We start from the raw sequence: 19,851 nt of genomic DNA, 5'->3' as shown, positions 1-19,851 counted from the left end.
TGCTCAACTAGTGTAATCCCGCTAACGACTCATCATATACAGTTTTGGATCGGGATAATTTGCGCTTTTCCGTGCTTTCCCTTCAGAAAATAATTAGCAATTAGTGCACCCCCATTGTTAAATTATTGCCGCGATGGGTGATAAAGTCTGTTGTTGATTAAAAGTATAGGGGATAAGTGATATTGTAAATGGGAGTTGGGAGAGAGTTTTTTAGTAAGTTTTCCTTCGATGTTTGATATACTTGATTTTCAATATGGAAAGGCTTATGAGGTGAGAAAAAGTAAGATTCGAATATAGTATTAGAATGAAAAATCTTCAATTGACCTATATATATACGTATATTCTTTGTTTTCAAGATCATAGTCATGTAATCTGAAGTGATTGTTAAGAATTTAAATGAATTTTTTGAGGATGGAATATTGCAACCTTTCAAAGTTACTAGACCTCAACTGCGTATAGCTTTATTAAAAATAATCTTTTATACTGAAACTAAACTACCAGGGATTTCCTTCATAACATTAAACCACCGAAACCGTTATAAACTTTCCTAATATGTAGGTTAAGCTAGGTGTCTTATGCAGGAAGGAAATGCTCTGTGCTGACGACTATGTCATGGTTACCGAAAGCGTTCATGTAGAGATATAAATTACAGCAATTTATCTATGATTTGCCAGTTTTCTTACATATCTCGATTACATTGCATGACACATACTTCTCGCATTTCATTACAGAGGCACATCTCGACGTGTAGGTACTTCTCTTACTACCTGCTTCAACTCAACTTCAACCTCGGTCTTGATCCTTCTATAGCGTTTTTTGCAATTATTGTCACACAGGTTGGACTCTCTCTATAAAGTAGATAATTTCAATGAATTTATTATTAGTCTTCACCATTTTGTCAAGTATACCTGGTTCACTTAGGAATTTATTTACGATCAGGTAATTTAATAAATTTTTTTTTAGGCACATCCAACTTTGTATCGATGTTAATTTTTTCCAATTTGTTGATATTTCTTCATCAGTGTTATGTATGAATTTGTATCTCTTTAATCCCTTTAGACACCTTGTCCCGAGTGTCGGGACACTTGAGTTTCTGCGCAGGAAATCTGACTCTTTGAGTAACAACCATACAGCTACATGGTAATTCTTTTAGGTAATATAAAATAATATAACGCGCATGGATCCGCAACAAAGCCCCACTATGATCCGTCGGAATCCCGAACTGCAAAATATAAGCACCAGGTCGTTTAAAGAGGCTACCGCAAGAATCCTGCGATTGGAGGCTTCCAGACTAACAGGATCTGACCTGAAAATCTATCAGGTATTAAATTTATTTCACGCTAAACAACAAACGCAAAAATTTCGCAGCTTTTCCCTGCTATTTTAGAATGAACAGAGAATGATCCCACAAACATTACTGCTGAATAAAAAAATCATGCACATTGTGACAATAAATATAAATTTCCTCTTTCTGCTTTCTCTAGATTCTTCGCAGGCACGCTATATGGTCTCCATTAATAATAATCATCGTGGGGTTTCTAGGGTGTGCCCCAATTAATTCATATGCTTTTCCATTTGTTTTTATTTACTGCTCTTGGCTGTGGAATACACGACTCCTCTAGGAAATATTCGGCTATCCAAGGCCCATATAGCGAAATATGGCCGAACGGCGTTGGTCAGTTTTGTTGTGGCCTCTAGAAAGATGATTCTTTATTCAATGATATTGTTTTTATTGGAAGCTATATGTTTTCAAACAAGTTAGACTTAGATTGAATTTTGAAAAGGCAAGTCCATAAAGCAGAGATAAAGGTGAGTAATGCTTCTTTAATCTAGTCGCATACTGGGTGCTGCGACGAATCAATTAAAGCGTTGCGATTTTCATGCATTATATTAAATAAATTGGGTTAAAAATCTTGTAGCTTTGCAACCTTTTTAGTCTCAATTTATACTGGCAACACTAAACAGAAACAGCTTTCACGCTCCAAATACAAGCCTCGCTACAAGTAGTAACGGTCAGCAATTTGAGCGCTAATGGACACTTCTTCTAATTAAAACATCCGAGATAAAAGCTATTTGCTCGAGGAAAATTAAAAGGCTAACAGTCTAATCTGGCCCTAAATTGCCATGCAAAAAGGACAAGCCTAACATTTTTGATAGATGTTCCCCAAGAAGGTTATCATGCATGTATGTCGGACTTACTAGTATTAATAACTGACTTGTGCAAGCTTCATGGTTATCATGACACCCAATGGGCAATAATTCCCATCCAGAGAAACTATTCGTTACCACCATTTATCATCATTAAAATCGGCATAATTGCCCAGAGATATAGGGTGCATCAGGCTAATTTATGGCATGCTTTTTTTCCATTATGTAATAAAACAATGCGTGTGTGTCATACAATTGCGAATTATAACTAGCGTTTTTGGAATTTGACTTTTGCGTTACACACGTGTTGCTAAACAAAGAAATTAGAAAGAAATGCAGGTGCGGCCCTAAGATGCGTGCTCCAAGTCTTTTTCAGAGTTCTGATTAAATTATAACCCTTCATTTAGTATTTACACCCTCTAACTGGCCCCTGCCGTGATATAAGAAAGTCGTTTTCTATGTAGTGAGGTTTGTTCGTGATCGTGTACGTGTCTATTCGAGTTGTCTAACGTGTTCCAAAGGTCATTTTTAGGTATTTCTAGATGAGGTAAGTCGAACTTTTTTAGCTGCAAATACATGTAAACTTCTCACTTTTTGATATTCTGAGAAAAGAAAGAAAGACGCCGATCGCATTAAAATCTATTGGAGATGATGGATTGGAATGCGGATTGCCTTTATTTAACCTAGAAATTTTCCATTTAAACTGAACATTCAGAGACTCCAAGATCGAACAACGCAGCTAGCAGTCAACGCTTAAATTTCTTTAAAATTGACAAAAATAAATTAAAAGTGGACCTCCGTTTAATATGTTTTTTTTTTTTCTAGGAATCTTCCAGTTTAAACTGATAATTCAGGGATTGGATTGAAAACGGATTAAAATCTATTCGCAAACGATTTAAAATTACGAAAAGCTTTGTGTTGGATTGGAAATTATTAGGGAATTAATTTGAAACTTTCTTAAACTCCATTTAAAATTCTGGAAATGAGAAGCAGAAAGCCGGCTTAAACCTTTTAAAAAATCGGCTTTAAATCCGGTAAAACAAGTTTTTGTGTGTTCGCATTTATTTACCTTTAATTTAATTCAGAAATTCCATTAGTTCCTGAGGGGATAGGGGTATTTTGATATGTGGGAAATGAACAAGTTTGAAACCGGTTCAAAACGTATTCGAAGCCGACTTTATATTTAGAAATATTCGATTCTGAAATAACGGAAATTAATACCAATGATATATATTCTTTACGGCTCAAGAAATAAGAGATTTACATGAATTTCTACAATAGGCAGCCATAGCCTTAAACTTCCATAAATATGCTTTAAATAATAAATTTTAGGACAATTCGCCTTAAAAACTGCATTTTTACGGTCAAGTTAGACTAAATGTTTTTATTTCTTATGTTCACTTTTTAAGTATCCACGCAGCAATATCCGCCAATAGTCCGTTCTGTACTTCTCTATCTCTTGCTTTTTTTTCACATCCCCTTCCCTTAACTTATCTAATGCTCACTCTTACTTGCCTTTTCCGAAATTCTAGAAGGAACTAGTGTCTCGTCAATTTTCCATAGACGGCTTATTAGTGAAATTTGCCAACCGATCAGACAGCCCAAAAAGAATGCAGGCGCGTCAACACCATCCGCAGGACAGAGTGCAATTACCAGAACAATCAGCAGGTACCCACATTTGTCGCTTTCTATGTTGAAACGATAGCATTAAAATTTCCCCTTAAGAACATTAGCGATTCCCTTAGAAAGGGATGTGAAATATCAAAATTATCTCGTAAAGACAGGCTGCGCTTGTAACCCTCGAAGGGCAAAAACCGGGTACAAAAACCATTCCGCGCAGTTAATTTTGATCCACTTACGTGAAAAGGGCTGATCCGCAGGGAAACAAAAACATATTATGCAAATTGGACTATCTGAGAGGCTTAAAAGCTCCACGGGACCACAGATAAAGTGCGTTACCATCCGTCCAACAGCAAGTTTTTATATTAGTACCTGCATGAGTGCATCCATTAAAATTCCAATTAAAGATTCTTCCTGTGGGAAAATGCACGACATATTTAATTCAAGATGGCAACATTTCCGACGAAGACGATTATTCGGCTAGTGTGAATGCCATCATTCAAAGAAGGGCTTCAACCAGAAGATCGAAAAAGCAGAGTCGAAGACCCAGCAGCCCTTTCTTAGCAGAAGCACCAGGACCTGAGAGACGAAGATCGTCGGTCTTTACAACCAGCTCTGGAGAGTAAGTCAGTAAATTATACACCATAATTATCATTATGGGGTACACACACACATATCTACATATTATTAATAATTTACAAATCGCCTTCCTCCGCAGCACTGCCATCACAGTAGATGACAATGCAGTGAATGAGGTGACCCAAGAAGAGATCTTCGAAAACATTAAACTACACAAAGAAGTCCTCAGCAATGTGAAAATGCAGCCTTGGAGCATGAGGAAAAAGTTGAAGCTGGTAGTGCAAGCCAAGGCTTACATCAAGAAGCATGAGGGTCAGCTGCATGAAAGGCTAGCTCAGAGCCATTCCACCAAAGACATGCTAGCTACTTGGAATATTGTTCTGATTAAGGTAAGCCTTGAAAGGTTTGTTAGGAGTTAACGTTAGTTAAGTACACTGCAAATGTTGCAATATGGTTGAGATCTGAAGGTAAATTTTGCCCATTGAAAGTACATTCAGATTTAGTTGATTTGGGCTAGCTCACATGCAGGTTTTACAAAATACAATAAAATTATTGTCTTTTTAACGTGAACTTCCAATTTTGGTTAAATTAACTACACTCCAATTAAATAATGAAAATGTGGCTTGAAAGTTCGCCTACTGTAAATGCACTCGTAATATGTATTAAATGTATTTCGGAAAATGAGTTACAAACTGTAAATTACAATTATTGCTGTTTGTGTTAAATAAACATAATAATATACCCGACGCATAACAAATGAGTTCCACATTTTTGAAGTGTTCTTTATCGCTTTAATGGATATATATGGACCTACATACATATATTGACCCTAGATGACTCTATTGAGGCCGTTACGTCTTTAACGAGCAGTTTGACGAATTTTCATTTTTAGGCTCTTTCGAAATTGAGAAAATCAATATGAACCTTACCCTATATCTTGGGAACTATAAGAAATAGCGCAGCCCGTCCAACGCCCGCTTATAGAACTCAGCCAGGCGATTAATATGATACTACTTCTTTAGTGCAATTGCCTCTTCGGTTCTCGAGATATCGACACTTAAAGTTTGCGAAGCGGTAAAAAATTAGATTTGCCAATTTTCATGACAATTACAAGATTTCTGATATGCTGCTTAGTGCTTGTCAACAGATGCGGAGCCTGCATTGGGCGTGTTGCTAGCTCTCTTATCGTTCCCGAGATATTGGAAAGCTTTTACATTGATTTTCGTGTTTTTGAATGTCCCTTGAAATGAACGTCGTTCCAAGTGAATTTGTAAAGTTCCAAGACTTTGACAGATATATCCAGGGTCAATGTGGAGTCCGATTAAAGCGATAAGCAGCACTTCGAAAATTGGCACAATTGATAGTTTTGGATTAACGATTAGTACGCACACTCCTTTAAGATGCTCAAGGATCTGGTTCTTGAATCTGGGTAGAGTAGAATAAATTCCTGCGAATGACGTCAAAATGACGTGTGTTTATCGACCCTTTACATGGCTACCCCATGTTGGTTAAACCATTTTGACGTCATTTTCACTGAATGGTCATATTGTGTGCGATTCTCGAATCTGGCACCAGGCGACACAAGGTCACGTATTTTCAGGCCCGCCTTGGGATTTTCGGATGCGGCACAGGAATTTTTGAAATGACAAATTAAAAATATTGTGTTCATAGTTCAACTGGAATGAAACGTCGACCATCGCTGACCAACTGATGGACATTCATAAGGCAGTAATTGCTGTGTTCGACCAGGCCTCTCCCACCATTAATATTAGAAATAGAGGGCTTGGTTCACTAAAGCATTGAGGATCGCGTTTGGGCATATGAATATCGTGGTTGCGCAAATAAATTTCTCTTAGGGCAGACCCTAGAAATATCAAAATACCTACCTCGCGTATTTTGCCTGTAAATTTCCTGTTTCTTACGTTACCATTATGAGATTTTAATTAACTCCGGGTAATTTATCAAAAGTTAATTAAACTTTTACTCCGCAAAATTCTAAAGATAAAGACGTTTCGAAGATAGACGCCAAGTTGCCTTTCAGAAACGGTTTTAAATTACCTTCAAAATGAGTCCGTTTTCCTTTCCTTGCGTTGGATGTTATTTATATTAGCTGATGGAATTGAAAAATAATGTAGACTGCGGGATTATCGTATCGTGGAAAAGGCGAGGGAGGAATTAAATTGCGATCTAATTAGTGGAAGTTAAAATTTTGCGATGAAGTGTAAAAACCATTTTTCGGAACTGGGTTAGAAAGAATGGCCGGAGGGGGAGTTTCGGAGGCAAACAAGGTAAAATTGCGTTTTTAAATTTAACGTCTCTTCCCGAGATTTGCAACTTTGTACAATTACTTTTGTATTATGTTGAAAATAACATCGAGATAACGGGGTAAATTATGAAAATTAGACAAATTGAGTAAGTATACAGAGATCTAAATTTCAAAGAGAGGAAGTCAGAGATTATTTAAATGGTTTAGATTACATTTCACCCTTCAAGGATTTGTTCCAATTAAGATTCTAATTAGGAAGCTGGTTTTCAGGTATGGTATATTCCTTAAATTAAGGTGGAACCTTTTGCCGAAACATATCAACATTTAGAAGCAACTTCGTGACTCTCCGTATAGTGCTTGGCTTGTAAATTTAACCACAATTACCTATTGTATATCACACAAATAACAGGAGCAAAACACACATTTTACTCACTTGGTGCGCCTCTGGCTGTTAGACAACCGAATTTTTATTTCTTGTGGATTTAGCAGATAATTACAACTGTTGCTTTACTTAAGAATCAGAGGCAGGACAAGTTTTTTTTCGCCAGTAGAGTTTCAACATATTTTTATTATATCTGTCCCGATTACGACTTTAACTTGGTTATCACTTCTCAGTTAATTCACGTTATTGAAATTCTTTAATTCTTTATTGTCTCTCCTCCTTCTTTCTCTGTTCTTTCTCCATTTTCTCAATTTTTCACATCAGAAAACTACAAAGAATACGAATTGCAATAAATTCTTCGATATGGATCACTATTCCATCCTCTACCAACCCGTTGTGGGTGCTCCTTCGCCCTTCAAACTTCCAGTCTGTATTCAATTTCAGTCTCATTTCGCGTCCTTGTTCCTGACCCGATTACTATTTCATTGAGAGGCTTCAAAATTCTCTCGACAAAGAACAAATTGTTTTACTTAATTGTTGCCAGTCTGGTCGAAATTACAAAATCATTAAATTTCCACTGCATTTTCATCCAGTACTCTCCACCCATTTCCATTATCCTGCACAATGCAACGGTCCGACCAAAAACCTTCATTAAACACTCAAGTCATTTTCTTAGGAATTTCGCCTCCAAATTCTCTTACTTCCTTTTTAAATTCGCGTTTATTAAGATAGATGGCCCCCAGACTGTTAACGGAACATTTCCTCGACGGATTTCCTTTTTGTCCGGGGGGGTTTTCTTGAAGAATTCTTATTGTTTGTGTGAAAAACTTTCTTGACCAGGGACGTGGAACGAAGCCATTTTACCTTTATCGGAGAAAAAGTGGTGACAGCTACGCAAATGGTCCGATATTACAAGATGATAATAGGAAGAACAAATAAACTGAAAAATAGAGAAAATTGTTGCTAAATAACTAACAGGGGGAAAAATAACGTGAACTTTGAGTATTCTGATAGGTAGGTAGACGAATCCCGTAGAAAAATGTAGAAACTCTTTCGGTTCAAATTCCTTGAACCTAGGAACTATTGATCTCTTTTAAGTCTACTGAAAATAGAGTTTTCTCCACAAAATTATTTAGAATTCAATTTATTGTACTTGAAAATTCTTCTGTAACTAGATTCCAAAAATAATAGCCCTGTAATAGCCGCAGAAAATTGCGTAGGTATTAAAACAATTTACTCTCCATATTACGTACTTTTCGGAGAAAGACGGAAACTTTAACACAACTTTTATTATTTGCAGAAATGGCAAAAGTGGAAACGTGAACTCACCAACATGTCCATGTGGTTCATCCCCTGGGAACTAAAAATAAAAGAAATTGAATCTCATTTCGGTTCGGTCGTGGCCTCATATTTTATTTTTCTACGATGGCTCTTCTGGGTCAATATTGTCATCGCAGTTGCCATCATTTCATTTGTGACCATACCTGAGGTAAGTCCTGTACTCGGTTCATCCAAATTTTTTGCAACAAATTTCCTCTTTTTCCTCTATTTTGAGAACTTTCCATCAACAAATGGCACCTCATTTCATTATTTTTAGCGAGTCTGAAACAATTTTCATTCATCGACGGACCTCGCTTGATTAAACGAGGGTCCCAGGGGCCGAGGTCAATTAAATGACTTCGCACACGTGTTTCTCGTAGCCTTTTTGTGCTAATTTCATTGCTTTCCGGTTGGATTAGGTTTCAAAACAACGCTATTCCCAATCAATCCCTTCAATTAAGATACAAAGGTGGGCGTAAAAGAAAAAACTTATGAAAAATTAGTTCATTGAAAGTAGCTATTTTCTAATGTCGTCCTAGTTTCAACATATTGCTTAAGCTGCAAGTTAGTTTCTCATAAGTAAATGCCTGGAAGGAAGGTTTTATTGACCAAAATTCTCATGGGATAGGAGGGAATGCTTCAGATGCGTCGTTCTTGGTAATGGATTCTGTTTTTGTATGAAAAATCCTAGAATAAAAGTGGAGTTTCTTATGCACACGGTCCAGATCTAAGGCAAACCTTGGAAATGGCCAGATTTAAGTAAAAGTCTGAGAGAAAATAGAAATTTCTCAAATAAAAATCTCCGAGAATATTCAGAGCAAGGCGATTTCAAGGGAATGAGAAAAAATTGTAGAAAGGGAGATAAAAGGGGGATTATAATACAAACTATGGAAATTATACACAATTAAGAATATTCAAAATAGTATAAAAAATAGTGAAACAGGAAACTTCGCACATTTTTAGAAATATTATGCCAATAATTGATAGAATAGCTCACATTAAAAAAAAACTCAGAATAAAAAAAAAATCATAAGCAAGATAAATCAAAATACGGATATAATTAGTTGGAGAAAAATTCAAAAAGAAAATAAAAAGCGATTTAAGGAAACAAAATCTATGCAAATTTGAACACAAATGAAATAACATACATTTTTAAAGTTGAAAAAACTACACGAATTTACAAACATCCAGTGAGTGTGCGTTAACCGCGAAGAGTTATGATTGGTTACAATTCATTTGACCATCTAGGGAAAGTCCGGAGTGCACTCACTTAATCCGACATGTACAAATTTAACCATGAGTTAACTGGTAATGATAGAAGTTTGATAAACATGCATAGAAACCATAATTTTACCCACAAATACCAAGGTTTTTATAGCAATTACATGAAAAGTTAAATTTGCAAAGCTCCAAGGTTTCAACATTCTCTCTGCTAGCGAAAACAAATAGCCGAACAATCTTTGTGTCTCTGAGATTTCGCATCAATTCCAGTTCCCGGAAATGATTAACCGACGCCATTTATTTAACAATCGCTCTTATCAGCAATTTTTCAAAAGGCCAAACTCCATAAACGAACATTATCTGAGTCGAGCCAAGCCTGGAGTTCATTCCGAATTCAACGCACGATCTCGACCCATTCATAAAGATTGTCTGGATGGAATGTAGCTAAGTGACTTTATCCACATTACAACTAATAGGAATCTCCTGCTGGCAGGCGAAAAGCTTCAGTATTTCGATTTGGTGTTGAGGAAATTTAGTAAGATGAAAACCAAAGAGAATTAAGCATAACTTGGCATGTCTGGCATTCGGGATGTCTTCCCTTAGAATAAAAATCCATTTATACAACTGAAGAAATCATCCCCTCCCCCCATTGTATGAATAACGTTTACAGGTTCCAGCTCACCTGGATCCAGAACTCCATATGGAACTATTCGTGTAGAGGTCATGCTGAACCCATGCTTGTAATTATTCGTAATTTTTGCGCAGGTTAAAGCTTTTCCACATCATCTCACTCACTTAACGACTTTTGCAATGATTTTTCCATAGATTTGCAAGCCCGCATAGGTGGCTATTTGACCCCTCATGTTGTGTCCTGGTAAATGCACTAAAACCATGTTGATTGACATACATCTAACACTTATAAATTCATGCCTAAGAAGAATATATAGTTATGAAAGTACCGTTTCAATGCTAAAAGCTTTTATGCTTATTGTTTAGCCACTGCGGATGTGTGTATCCTGGTTTCTACGTAACTGACGTGCGATAAGGGGGCCCAGTCCGCCACTATTGTTCTCCAGATTCTTGTGTTTGCCATAACTAACATGCATTTCTTTGTAAGACACATTAACCGCAAGTCTATGTTTACCATAATTTCCAGATCATCACATCGAATAAGGCAGATACACTTTCCATTAGAGAACGCAAGTCTGTTCTCCCTGAAGAAAAATATAACTCCACTAATTTCCTCACTTTGTGGGACTTCGAGGGAGTTTTCAAATACTCAGCTCTGTTTTATGGCTGGTACTCTAATAGAGACTACAACGACTCTTCGGTGTTCAGTAGTCATGGACGAGGATATCGCCTGCCTTTTGCTTACTTTATCACAGGCCTTGTCGTGTATGCTTACAGCTTCTTTGCCACCTTGAGGAAGTGAGAGTTCAATACTTTTCGGCACAAATTTTATCTTTGAGTATTAACAGAATGGCTGAAAACTCCAGGATGTCAAAGAGATCCGAAAAAGATGATGAATGTATTTTTTCGTGGAAACTGTTCACTGCTTGGGACTATATGGTGGGAAATGCTGAAACTGCCCATAATAGAGTCGCTTCTATTGTGATGGGATTCAAAGAGGCTCTTTTGGAGGAAGCCGAGAAGAAGAGGGAGTCAAGAAAGTAATTTATAATTATTTTAGACACAGACATAGTTGCTTTTTTGCCTAGTTGATGCATGGTTCGACTTAAGGCAATGACACTCCAACGTTCAACATTCTGAGAATGTCTTATTAAAGTGAACCCCTGCGAACTTGTTATTTATTTTGATATTATAATCGCGGCGATATTTAAACTGTAATTCTTAATATAAGCGAATGAAAACATTCTCAGTTGCATTCTGATAAAGTTGAATTTCACATTGAGAAATTATTTCCAATATAAGGCAAACCTTATTTCGCTTGGCATCACTTTTCTGCTCTCAACAATACTCTGAAAAATATATCCTTCTAAAATAAAATCTGAATAATATTCTAAGACACGCTTCTGACTCTAAACCAATTTACATACCTGCCAGAATGTTCTCAAAGAGCCGTAAAACGTCAATAACGTTGTTATAATACCCATCTTAGGTGAATTGACCAGAATTACTTTCAGTCTGATTTCAAAATATTTTAATAATATTTGAATAAATGTGATGGAATATCTTCATAAGCACAAGCCAATCTCAATAATTCTCCAAGAATATTCTCTATAATAATCCATTTGTCCATCCTGTACATTCTTGCTATACCATCGATTATAGTCAGGTTGCTAAAACAGCTCGCTTTTAATCTCTGAAGCGCCAAGCCTTTGGTAAAATTCATATTAAGTCGTTCCTCTTTCCACGTAATGTTTTTACTATTTCTAAACATTAACAATCTTGCACATATTCCTATCCAACCCCGAGATATCTCACACTCACTTTTTTTATGAGAGATTGCTTGTTTTTTCCTATTTATAAATTAATTTCTCCAACTGTGTGCCACCACATCAGGCCTACTAGCTGAATCTTAGATAAGACTACACCCAGATTCATGGGTTTTATCAAAGAGACTTGGCTTGCTTCCCTTTGATTTGACCCTACATCCAATTTCAGTTGGATCGCCGGTACGATTATGATCATCTCATCTGCATACGCCATTAAAGATTCCTTCCTTTTCGATCTGTAACACTTTATCATAGTGGGGATTTCATAATCTTGAGCTTAATAGGACCTCATAAGTGATTATGTATATTTTGTTAATTGGACATATAATTTTCCCATCAGAACCGCATTAGGTGACCATGTTAACTATGTATTTCTCAATTCTCCTTTTTTGCATCTTTCGAACAATGCTATTCCGTGAAACTGAGTTAATAACTTTTTTTATGTTTTATAGGATTAAGAAACAGAATTGTCTATACCGACAAATCTTCTTACCAAGCAGGTCAATTATCCCTTCTAAAATTCCTATTTCGACTGAATCGTTTCGGTGTGCTTCTGTAAACGTGAAGTGACTCGAAGGCTCAAATTAAAGCATCAATGAGATCTGTAGTCTTAGTCTCTAGGATTAAAACTTATACTGCAGATGTTGCTGCAATCTGTCTTCTTCTTCTTCTTTCCAAAAATTTTCACTTTTTAATGGTTGCTTCAAATTTATCAGAAATTTTAAAAATCTTCTTCATTAATATTTCGGGAGAAGTATCACGCGAACATGTACAAAAATTGCTCCAATTCCATTCACGTAAAACGTTTTTTTAAAACAATCTACAGTACAGAGCATCACCCTACTTGAATTAACTACATCTGAGTTCAACCAAAACATGCTAACTATGTTACCAGAACTATGATATGAAAGCAAACTAATATATTCTTCAGCATGTATCTCAACTTCATGTCTTTACATTTCGTTCCAGTTGGAAAGTAATCTGTTTCCGAGTGCTCGTAAACACTCTAGTTCTAGGACTGCTCACCTGTTCTGCTTTCGCTGTGATAGTGGTGGTAAGAAGATCTCAAGAATCCGAAGCAACCAGTACTGTTTGGAGAAGGAATGAAATTACCGTTGTCATGACCTTGATTACATTCTTTTTTCCTATGTTGTTTGAGGTACTGGGTTTTGCCGAACAATATCACCCGAGGAAGCAGCTGAGGTTGCAGCTTGCAAGGTAGGTAGGTAAATAGCAAAACTAACTATTGTATTGATAGCCAATATTTCAGAATTATGTTCCTGAATCTTTTGAATCTCTACTCGCTCATATTCGCTCTTTTTGACAAAATTGACGATATGGTAATTAAGTATAAGTTCGAATAGATTTATCTGGTAAAAACAAAACATTTTTACAGCAAATGACTTATGCTAGTCAATTCAAGGACTATAAAAGAAATCAATCCACTGAGGTGGCACTTTACACTACACAGAACTCTCAAGGCACCACCTCAGTCAGCTATTTTGATTTAAGTTTTTCAAATGCTCCCTGCATATGCAGTGAAAACTTTATCGTCAGCCCAACTGATTCTACTCATATAGCAACCTTGGCCAGTACTCTCACTACTATGGTCACTCCTTCCCTAAATACCTTGGCCAGTTTGATTAATAGCACCTTTATCCCTTCAACGTCTTCTTATTATGAATCTAAGGAAACTTTTACATACCACAACATCACTGAGACAGATTTTGATGAGAATGGCACCCTAACATTTGAGACTACTTTCCCATCAACTATTTCTTCAGAGAACGTTACCGACATGTTTGAAAGTTACTTAAACTCCACGTGGTTTAGCTCAACTCCATATACTCCGTCAGAAAACAACAGCGTAACTTCTTATAGTAATTACTCAGAACCCACCATTGATGATTTTGACACCTTCAAATCAAGTCTTTTGTCCCTGCTCGATGTCACAACCACATTTGAGCCAGATGAGAGATTTAATTTCGAGATTAGAACTCTCTATAATGAGGTCGCTTCCACCATCGCCTCAGAGCTTTCTATTAGCAATGAAATGCCCACAACTGAGGCAGCTACCGAGGATTACTGCAAAATCTATTGCGCAAACCCCACTTCTGTCGCTATGGTTGTCCCTAGCACTGCAGCTCCAACAATTAACTCAGTTCCCCTTAATTATACCATGAAAGCTAAACTCAGGAGCCACTGCTGGGAAACCATGTTCGGCCAAGAGTTAATTAAGCTGACTGTGATGGATTTGATAATGACAGGACTGTCCATTCTTATGATCGATTTCTTCAGGTACGTAATTGCAAATTTAAATTCAAACTTTCTTGTTGAAAACTTTTCAGGTATTCTAATTTAAAGCAAACGAATTATGCATGAGGCGAGAGCCCTTTTAAAAGAATATCCAACTTTCTGATGCAGAAAATTCCCTGTTTCGCAATGCCTAAGTTAATATTTCCTCACTTTCAGGGGTATTTTCGTCAGAGTTATGAATAGATGCTGGTGCTGGGATTTGGAGAAAAAATTTCCTCAGTATGGGGACTTCAAGGTAGCAGAGAATATTCTACATTTAGGTAGGTTTATTATCTGCTCAATGCTTCTTGTAAGTGAAAGCATTGCCATGATTTCACACATAGTCCAGTGAAGCTATGCCTGACTGGACCGGGTTTGGAAAAGCTGTCAGATTGGCAGGAAAGATCGCAATTAAGTGATGGTGTAAGGGGAAAATCCTCTTAAAAATAATTTCATTTGAAGTCCAACAATTTGCGATTATCAAAATTTACGTTTAAAAATATGAAAAGTAAGGAAACTGCGGCGCAATAATTATTTAATTTTTGTATGAGCTCCTATTAACCAGGTATAGCAGAAATCGCATGCTTTGCTTTTTATATCGTGTGTTTGTCTACCCAAATTTGAATATTATCACTAAAAATATGTATATAGAATCAATAAAAAATAAATTACAGAGTATTTTCCTGCGTAATAACTATGTACATATATTCATTGCTTCATCATTCACGTCAAAAAGCCTTCTTTGCGTTGTATTTGTCTATTATGCAAAATTAAGCTGAAACCACGGCATTATATTTCTGATGGGTGAAAAATGGGAAGTTTTTAGGAAAACTTAAAAAATATTCGGAAAATCCGGGCATTAAGGAATATGAATGACACAAAAATAATTAAAATAGATGTTAAAAGTCTCCCAAAAGCTCGTGAAAATTAGCAGATGATAAGGAATAACCGAATATAATTTGAAAATAAACGAATATATTTTCACTTATTCTCTAGGAATGCCTGATTATTTCCCCTTCATAATCAAAAACCATTAATAATTTAAAATACTTTATTCGCAATGAAAAATATCATGTTACTTGCAAATTAGATAATCTGATGAAATTCCTAAATCTCTAGTCAAGGGACAACCTGTACCCACGAATGAGTCGAACATTTTTAAAAATATCTTTGGTGATTTAAAGGAATTTCGAAAATATGCAAAATTTAGAAATTCCGCTAAATATACAGAGTGATTCATTAAAACATCTTCACTTTATTATACGATTAACTCATAATCGACCCTGTGTTATCAACGATAATTTTAAAATATGTCTCAAGAAAGTTTTTTAGAGAAAACGTCTTCGATCGAGATTATCGTCAGGGAACAAGCTGACAACTACCCAGTAAATATATTTCTTAGACTAATCGCATGAGTATCCCTGGTGACCCTACGATTTTAACTCTTTTCACAGTAAACAACCAAGGCATGGTATGGATGGGTATGTTCTTCTCTCCAGGCCTAGTAGTGCTGAATGTCATTAAACTGTACGCCCTCATGTACCTACGTACCTGGGCAGTCCTCACCTGCAACGTCCCTCACGAGATCATTTTCAGAGCCTCTAGGTCCCTCATTAGACTCAGTTACGTGTCCCATTTACTATACCTACTCTATTCCAGATCGAACAACTTCTACTACGCACTACTACTGGTAATGCTTTTTCTCTGCGTACTTCCAGTAGGGTACGCCATCGTCTGGATCGAGCCCTCTTCTCACTGTGGACCCTTCTCGGAGTACCAAAAAATCTTCCATATCTTTACCAAGACCATCAAAGCTAATATACCCGTATCGATGCACAGGTAATTCTTCTAAATTTCTTTTTCACATGCAGCTTTTTCATGAAAAACAGATCTTTGTAGAGTTTTAGATTATGTAGCCTCTCCAAGCATTGTCATACCGCTTTTGCTGCTCTTAGTACTCATCATCTATTACATGGTGTCTTTGACAAAAGCTTTAAAGGAGGCCAACAACGATTTGAAGGTAGGAAAAAAGTTTTATTTCTCCTCACTCTTAAAAACGATACCCAGGCGCAATTGAGGAGAGAACGAACTGAAGAGAGGCGCAAGATGTTCCAACTAGCGGTGAGAAGAAGGCGTGGAGGGTCTGGGGAATCTACAGAGCAAACACCATTTGATAAGTGGAAAAAGGTGCTGAGAAACCTCCCCAGTACTCGTAGTTACGATGATACTCGGCAGGAGTCTGATGATGTAATTCCAAGCCAGAAAGAGAAATATGATGATAAAGTGGAGAACAAAGGGAAAGTATTTTTTACCAAATTGATAAAAAAAGCCTTAAGACAACCCACCCTTTCCGATGAAGAGCAGGATGCTACCGATACAGAACAGCATGAATCTTTGCCCTACGATACGGTCCAAGGGCATAAACCAATAATCAAAACTGAAGCTTCAGAGAGTGTTGTTATGAGAACATCATTAATGATGAGGCCCAGCAAGCAGAAGGGTAAAACCCCTATCAAACTTTACCACTGTAAAAATTAATACTATTTTTCAGATAATACGGAAAACGATAGTTCCATTCTGCAGCAAGTCGTCACAGTACACAGGGATCCTTCTCCTAAGTCCAAAAGCAAGAGTTCTAGATCTGAAGCCATCAAACAGCCATCCAGAAAGGAGAACTCATTTCTGAAGACGATTATTGAAGCTAAAAAGCTAGGAGTGTTTGATGAGAAAGTTGAGCCCATAATTGACCAACCTGCACAAAGACAAGATTCCTCGTCATCCATTTGGTCCGACAACATTCCTGTGATTACTATTAGTAAAACTTTGAGTGATGATAACGTACTGGAGAAAGATGAGTCCAAAGCTTCAGTAGAAACCATTAGGAAAACCACTAAAAGAAAGTTTATTTTCAAAGAGCAAACCTCAATAAGTGATGAAGAAGATTCGATGTCAATTAAAAAAAAAACTATGGTGAATAAGTTCAAAGAACCTACAAGTTTCCAGCCAAGAGTAAAATGTCTTTTGCAGAAACAAGAAAATGCCATAGATGAGGATGTTATAATTCACTTTGGAAATGACTTAGAGAAGACTAAATCGAATAAGAGGATGGTTTTTGATTTGATCAATTCCCAGATGGAGGAGGCAAATAAAGATTCAAACGACAAATCTACGTCCGAAGAAACAGAGTTAAGAGATGATAACAGTGTAGATACAATATTAAATGCTCCGTTCTTCGAGGAAGATGAGGATTTTGATGGGAATGGAGAAATGGAGATCGAAGAGAATAGTCCTGGAAGTGTGTCGGAAGGTAATGGAGAGAACCTCGAGAATGATAAGCTGCAACTAAGTGGTGGTATAAAGAGCAGCAGCAGGAGTCAAATAGAATCTAGTTCTTCGTATAAACAATAGTTAAAAGCTTTACATGTTTTTACTTTAAGAAAGTTAATAAATTTATTTGTGTTTGATGTTAACAATAAAATTAAATTATATTAGAGGTTCAAGTTACGAATATTCACCACTATATCAAGAGCTGCTTGTTTTATTGGAATAAATTCCTACATTTTAAAATGGTGTTTGTAGTATCTTAACAGCAAAGGAGTCAGGATTTTAATTAAGTGTCACTGATAACTAAATCATCATCATAGCACTGAACTGTCGAGCCGTTGTCCCAATGATTATAAAACTCTACGAATTTTAATGCAAATTTTGTAATTTGTATGTTATTATCCCACGTATGCTCAATTTTCTAAAGTCTGCATTAATATTGCCTGTTCTTGAATGGAACGTTATTATTTTGACTCACAAATTCATTAAAAGTTATTAAATTAAAGTGCTTATTAGTTGTCAATTACTCCTAAATTTGATAAATTAATTGAACGAGTAAAAATACGATGAAGAAGTATGAGAATAATAATAATAATATTACACAGTAAAAACGCATTTTCTTGTGAACAAATATTACACATGTATACCTTACTATGGAATATTGTATATAATTGTTCAAGTGCCAGCATTATCCTAAATAAATAGAAAGTTACCTGTTGCAGCAACAAGTCCAGAAGGCAATTTAAAAAACTTTCCTGCAGAATTAAATTCAAATTCTAATTAAGTGATTTTTCAAAGGGATGCGATTATCCGTAACGTTGCGATTATACTTGAAATCCGAAAGTATTTTAACTTATTAGGGAACCTTATCCCCCATGATACGTCGTGTCCCAAGTTGCTACCCTGTAAATTGATGACCCCTTTTAGCTATTTCAAGGGCTCATAAAGTTCAAACCCTTTCACTAATAGCAGTAGAAAATACCATTCAAACTCAAGGTGGTTATGACATTTTAATTAACGTTAAGATTAAAACGTTCAGGTTTTCAAAGGCAAATCCGATACTTTGTGTACCTTATTTTAATTCAAATCCGGCTCACTGCGTTGTGAAAACTTTAGAAGCGTATTTTACTAAAACCTCTCCCATGGAGAAATTTCACGAGAACCTCTTTACTTCCCTCAAATATAGCTATAGGCAGGTGCCCTTACAGACTTTAAAAAGAAGCCGGTGTCAATTAGGTATTAAGGGTGGGTAAGGGATTTTATCACTCTCACTCATCACGAGCAAGCCGTTCGTGTAATTAAGATTGAACATCGCTTCAGGAAAGTTCAATTAAACTAGTAATTTTTCGAGCTTCCAAAAACGCTAAAAGTCTGAGAAATGATTGACATTCCTGCTTTTAGTATTTATGGATTAAAGTGACTGTATACACATAACAAACACATGACTGGAACTATACATAAAGGAAAAAGAGTCGCGCATAAATTCCTTAAAAATTGAAAGAAATATTTTCTCTGAAAATGCTGGAACACGTCCAATATTGTTTTTAATTGTGTAGTTTTTGACGTAACCGACATGTTTAGAGGGTTATTTATGTAGTAGATAAATATACTTTTTCATTTTTTTCATACGGAACTTCATATATGTTATGAAATTTTTGCTTTCTTTAAGAAATTCTGAATATATTTCAAGACACATGTCCATTACTTAACAGTTATTGATATATTTGCAATTAAAGTGGCTTGCTGATTTGCCTGACTTCATCCCCATGGACTTTTACAGCACTTTTATCAAAAATATTTGCTTCAATTTTTAATTAATTTATGTGAGACTTTTGGACCTCTAGCGAACTCATCAATTTTCTACAATTCGCATGTCCAAAAGCAAAGGAACTAATGTATTTAAGTGTATTTAGAATGCGGATTTCCATTCCAGATAAAAAAAAACAATTAGGGTTTTGCATGTGTATTTCCATACTAAAAATGATGACTGCTTTTCTTATTAAATTTTATGGTCATTCTCTAAACCATTATCCAACTCTCTTGTATTCTTCCAACCGACACAAATGCCTTATGGTCACGTTTAATGGCTTACAACTTCTTAGCATATTGTAAAGATGCGCGCTTAATTTCATGATTGGTGGCCTCTGTATTTTAGGACCCTTATTACGTTATTATGTCGATACCACATGCCCAAACTGAAGATTAGAATATGATAACAGTGGCGTACTAAAATCCTAGTT

At 36.1% G+C, this 19,851-nt stretch overlaps 1 protein-coding gene and 1 long non-coding RNA gene across 4 annotated transcripts; one reads left to right on the top strand and one right to left on the bottom strand.

Moving 5' to 3' along the window:
• Positions 1-457: 457 nt before the first annotated feature.
• LOC136346371 (uncharacterized) lies at positions 458-10,495 on the bottom strand. Of its 3 annotated transcripts, XR_010733282.1 has the most exons (7): positions 10,219-10,495; positions 8,325-8,902; positions 7,697-7,935; positions 7,387-7,641; positions 7,047-7,323; positions 909-1,694; positions 458-848 (listed from the first exon to the last, which is right to left on the bottom strand). It is a non-coding gene; the product is annotated as an uncharacterized lncRNA (long non-coding RNA). The 3 variants fall into 3 exon arrangements; XR_010733281.1 differs by having other exon boundaries at positions 7,387-7,935; XR_010733283.1 differs by having other exon boundaries at positions 7,387-7,859.
• LOC136346369 (transmembrane channel-like protein) lies at positions 750-18,052 on the top strand. Its single transcript, XM_066295462.1, has 17 exons — positions 750-939; positions 1,154-1,321; positions 3,681-3,816; positions 4,216-4,390; positions 4,487-4,736; positions 8,296-8,484; positions 10,693-10,964; positions 11,015-11,206; positions 12,962-13,210; positions 13,263-13,332; positions 13,389-14,290; positions 14,465-14,568; positions 15,742-15,892; positions 15,947-16,126; positions 16,187-16,307; positions 16,355-16,787; positions 16,839-18,052. Exons 2-17 carry the CDS (start codon positions 1,178-1,180, stop codon positions 17,693-17,695), a joined length of 4,425 nt encoding a protein of 1,474 aa, XP_066151559.1. The 5' UTR covers positions 750-939; positions 1,154-1,177; the 3' UTR covers positions 17,696-18,052.
• The last annotated feature ends 1,799 nt before the right edge of the window (positions 18,053-19,851 follow it).

This window comes from Euwallacea fornicatus, chromosome 22, assembly GCF_040115645.1.
Source record: "Euwallacea fornicatus isolate EFF26 chromosome 22, ASM4011564v1, whole genome shotgun sequence".
In the NCBI taxonomy this organism is placed as follows: Eukaryota; Metazoa; Arthropoda; class Insecta; order Coleoptera; family Curculionidae; genus Euwallacea; species Euwallacea fornicatus.
Note: the sequence above shows the minus strand (reverse complement) of the source record. Positions and strands in the feature narration are given on the sequence as shown.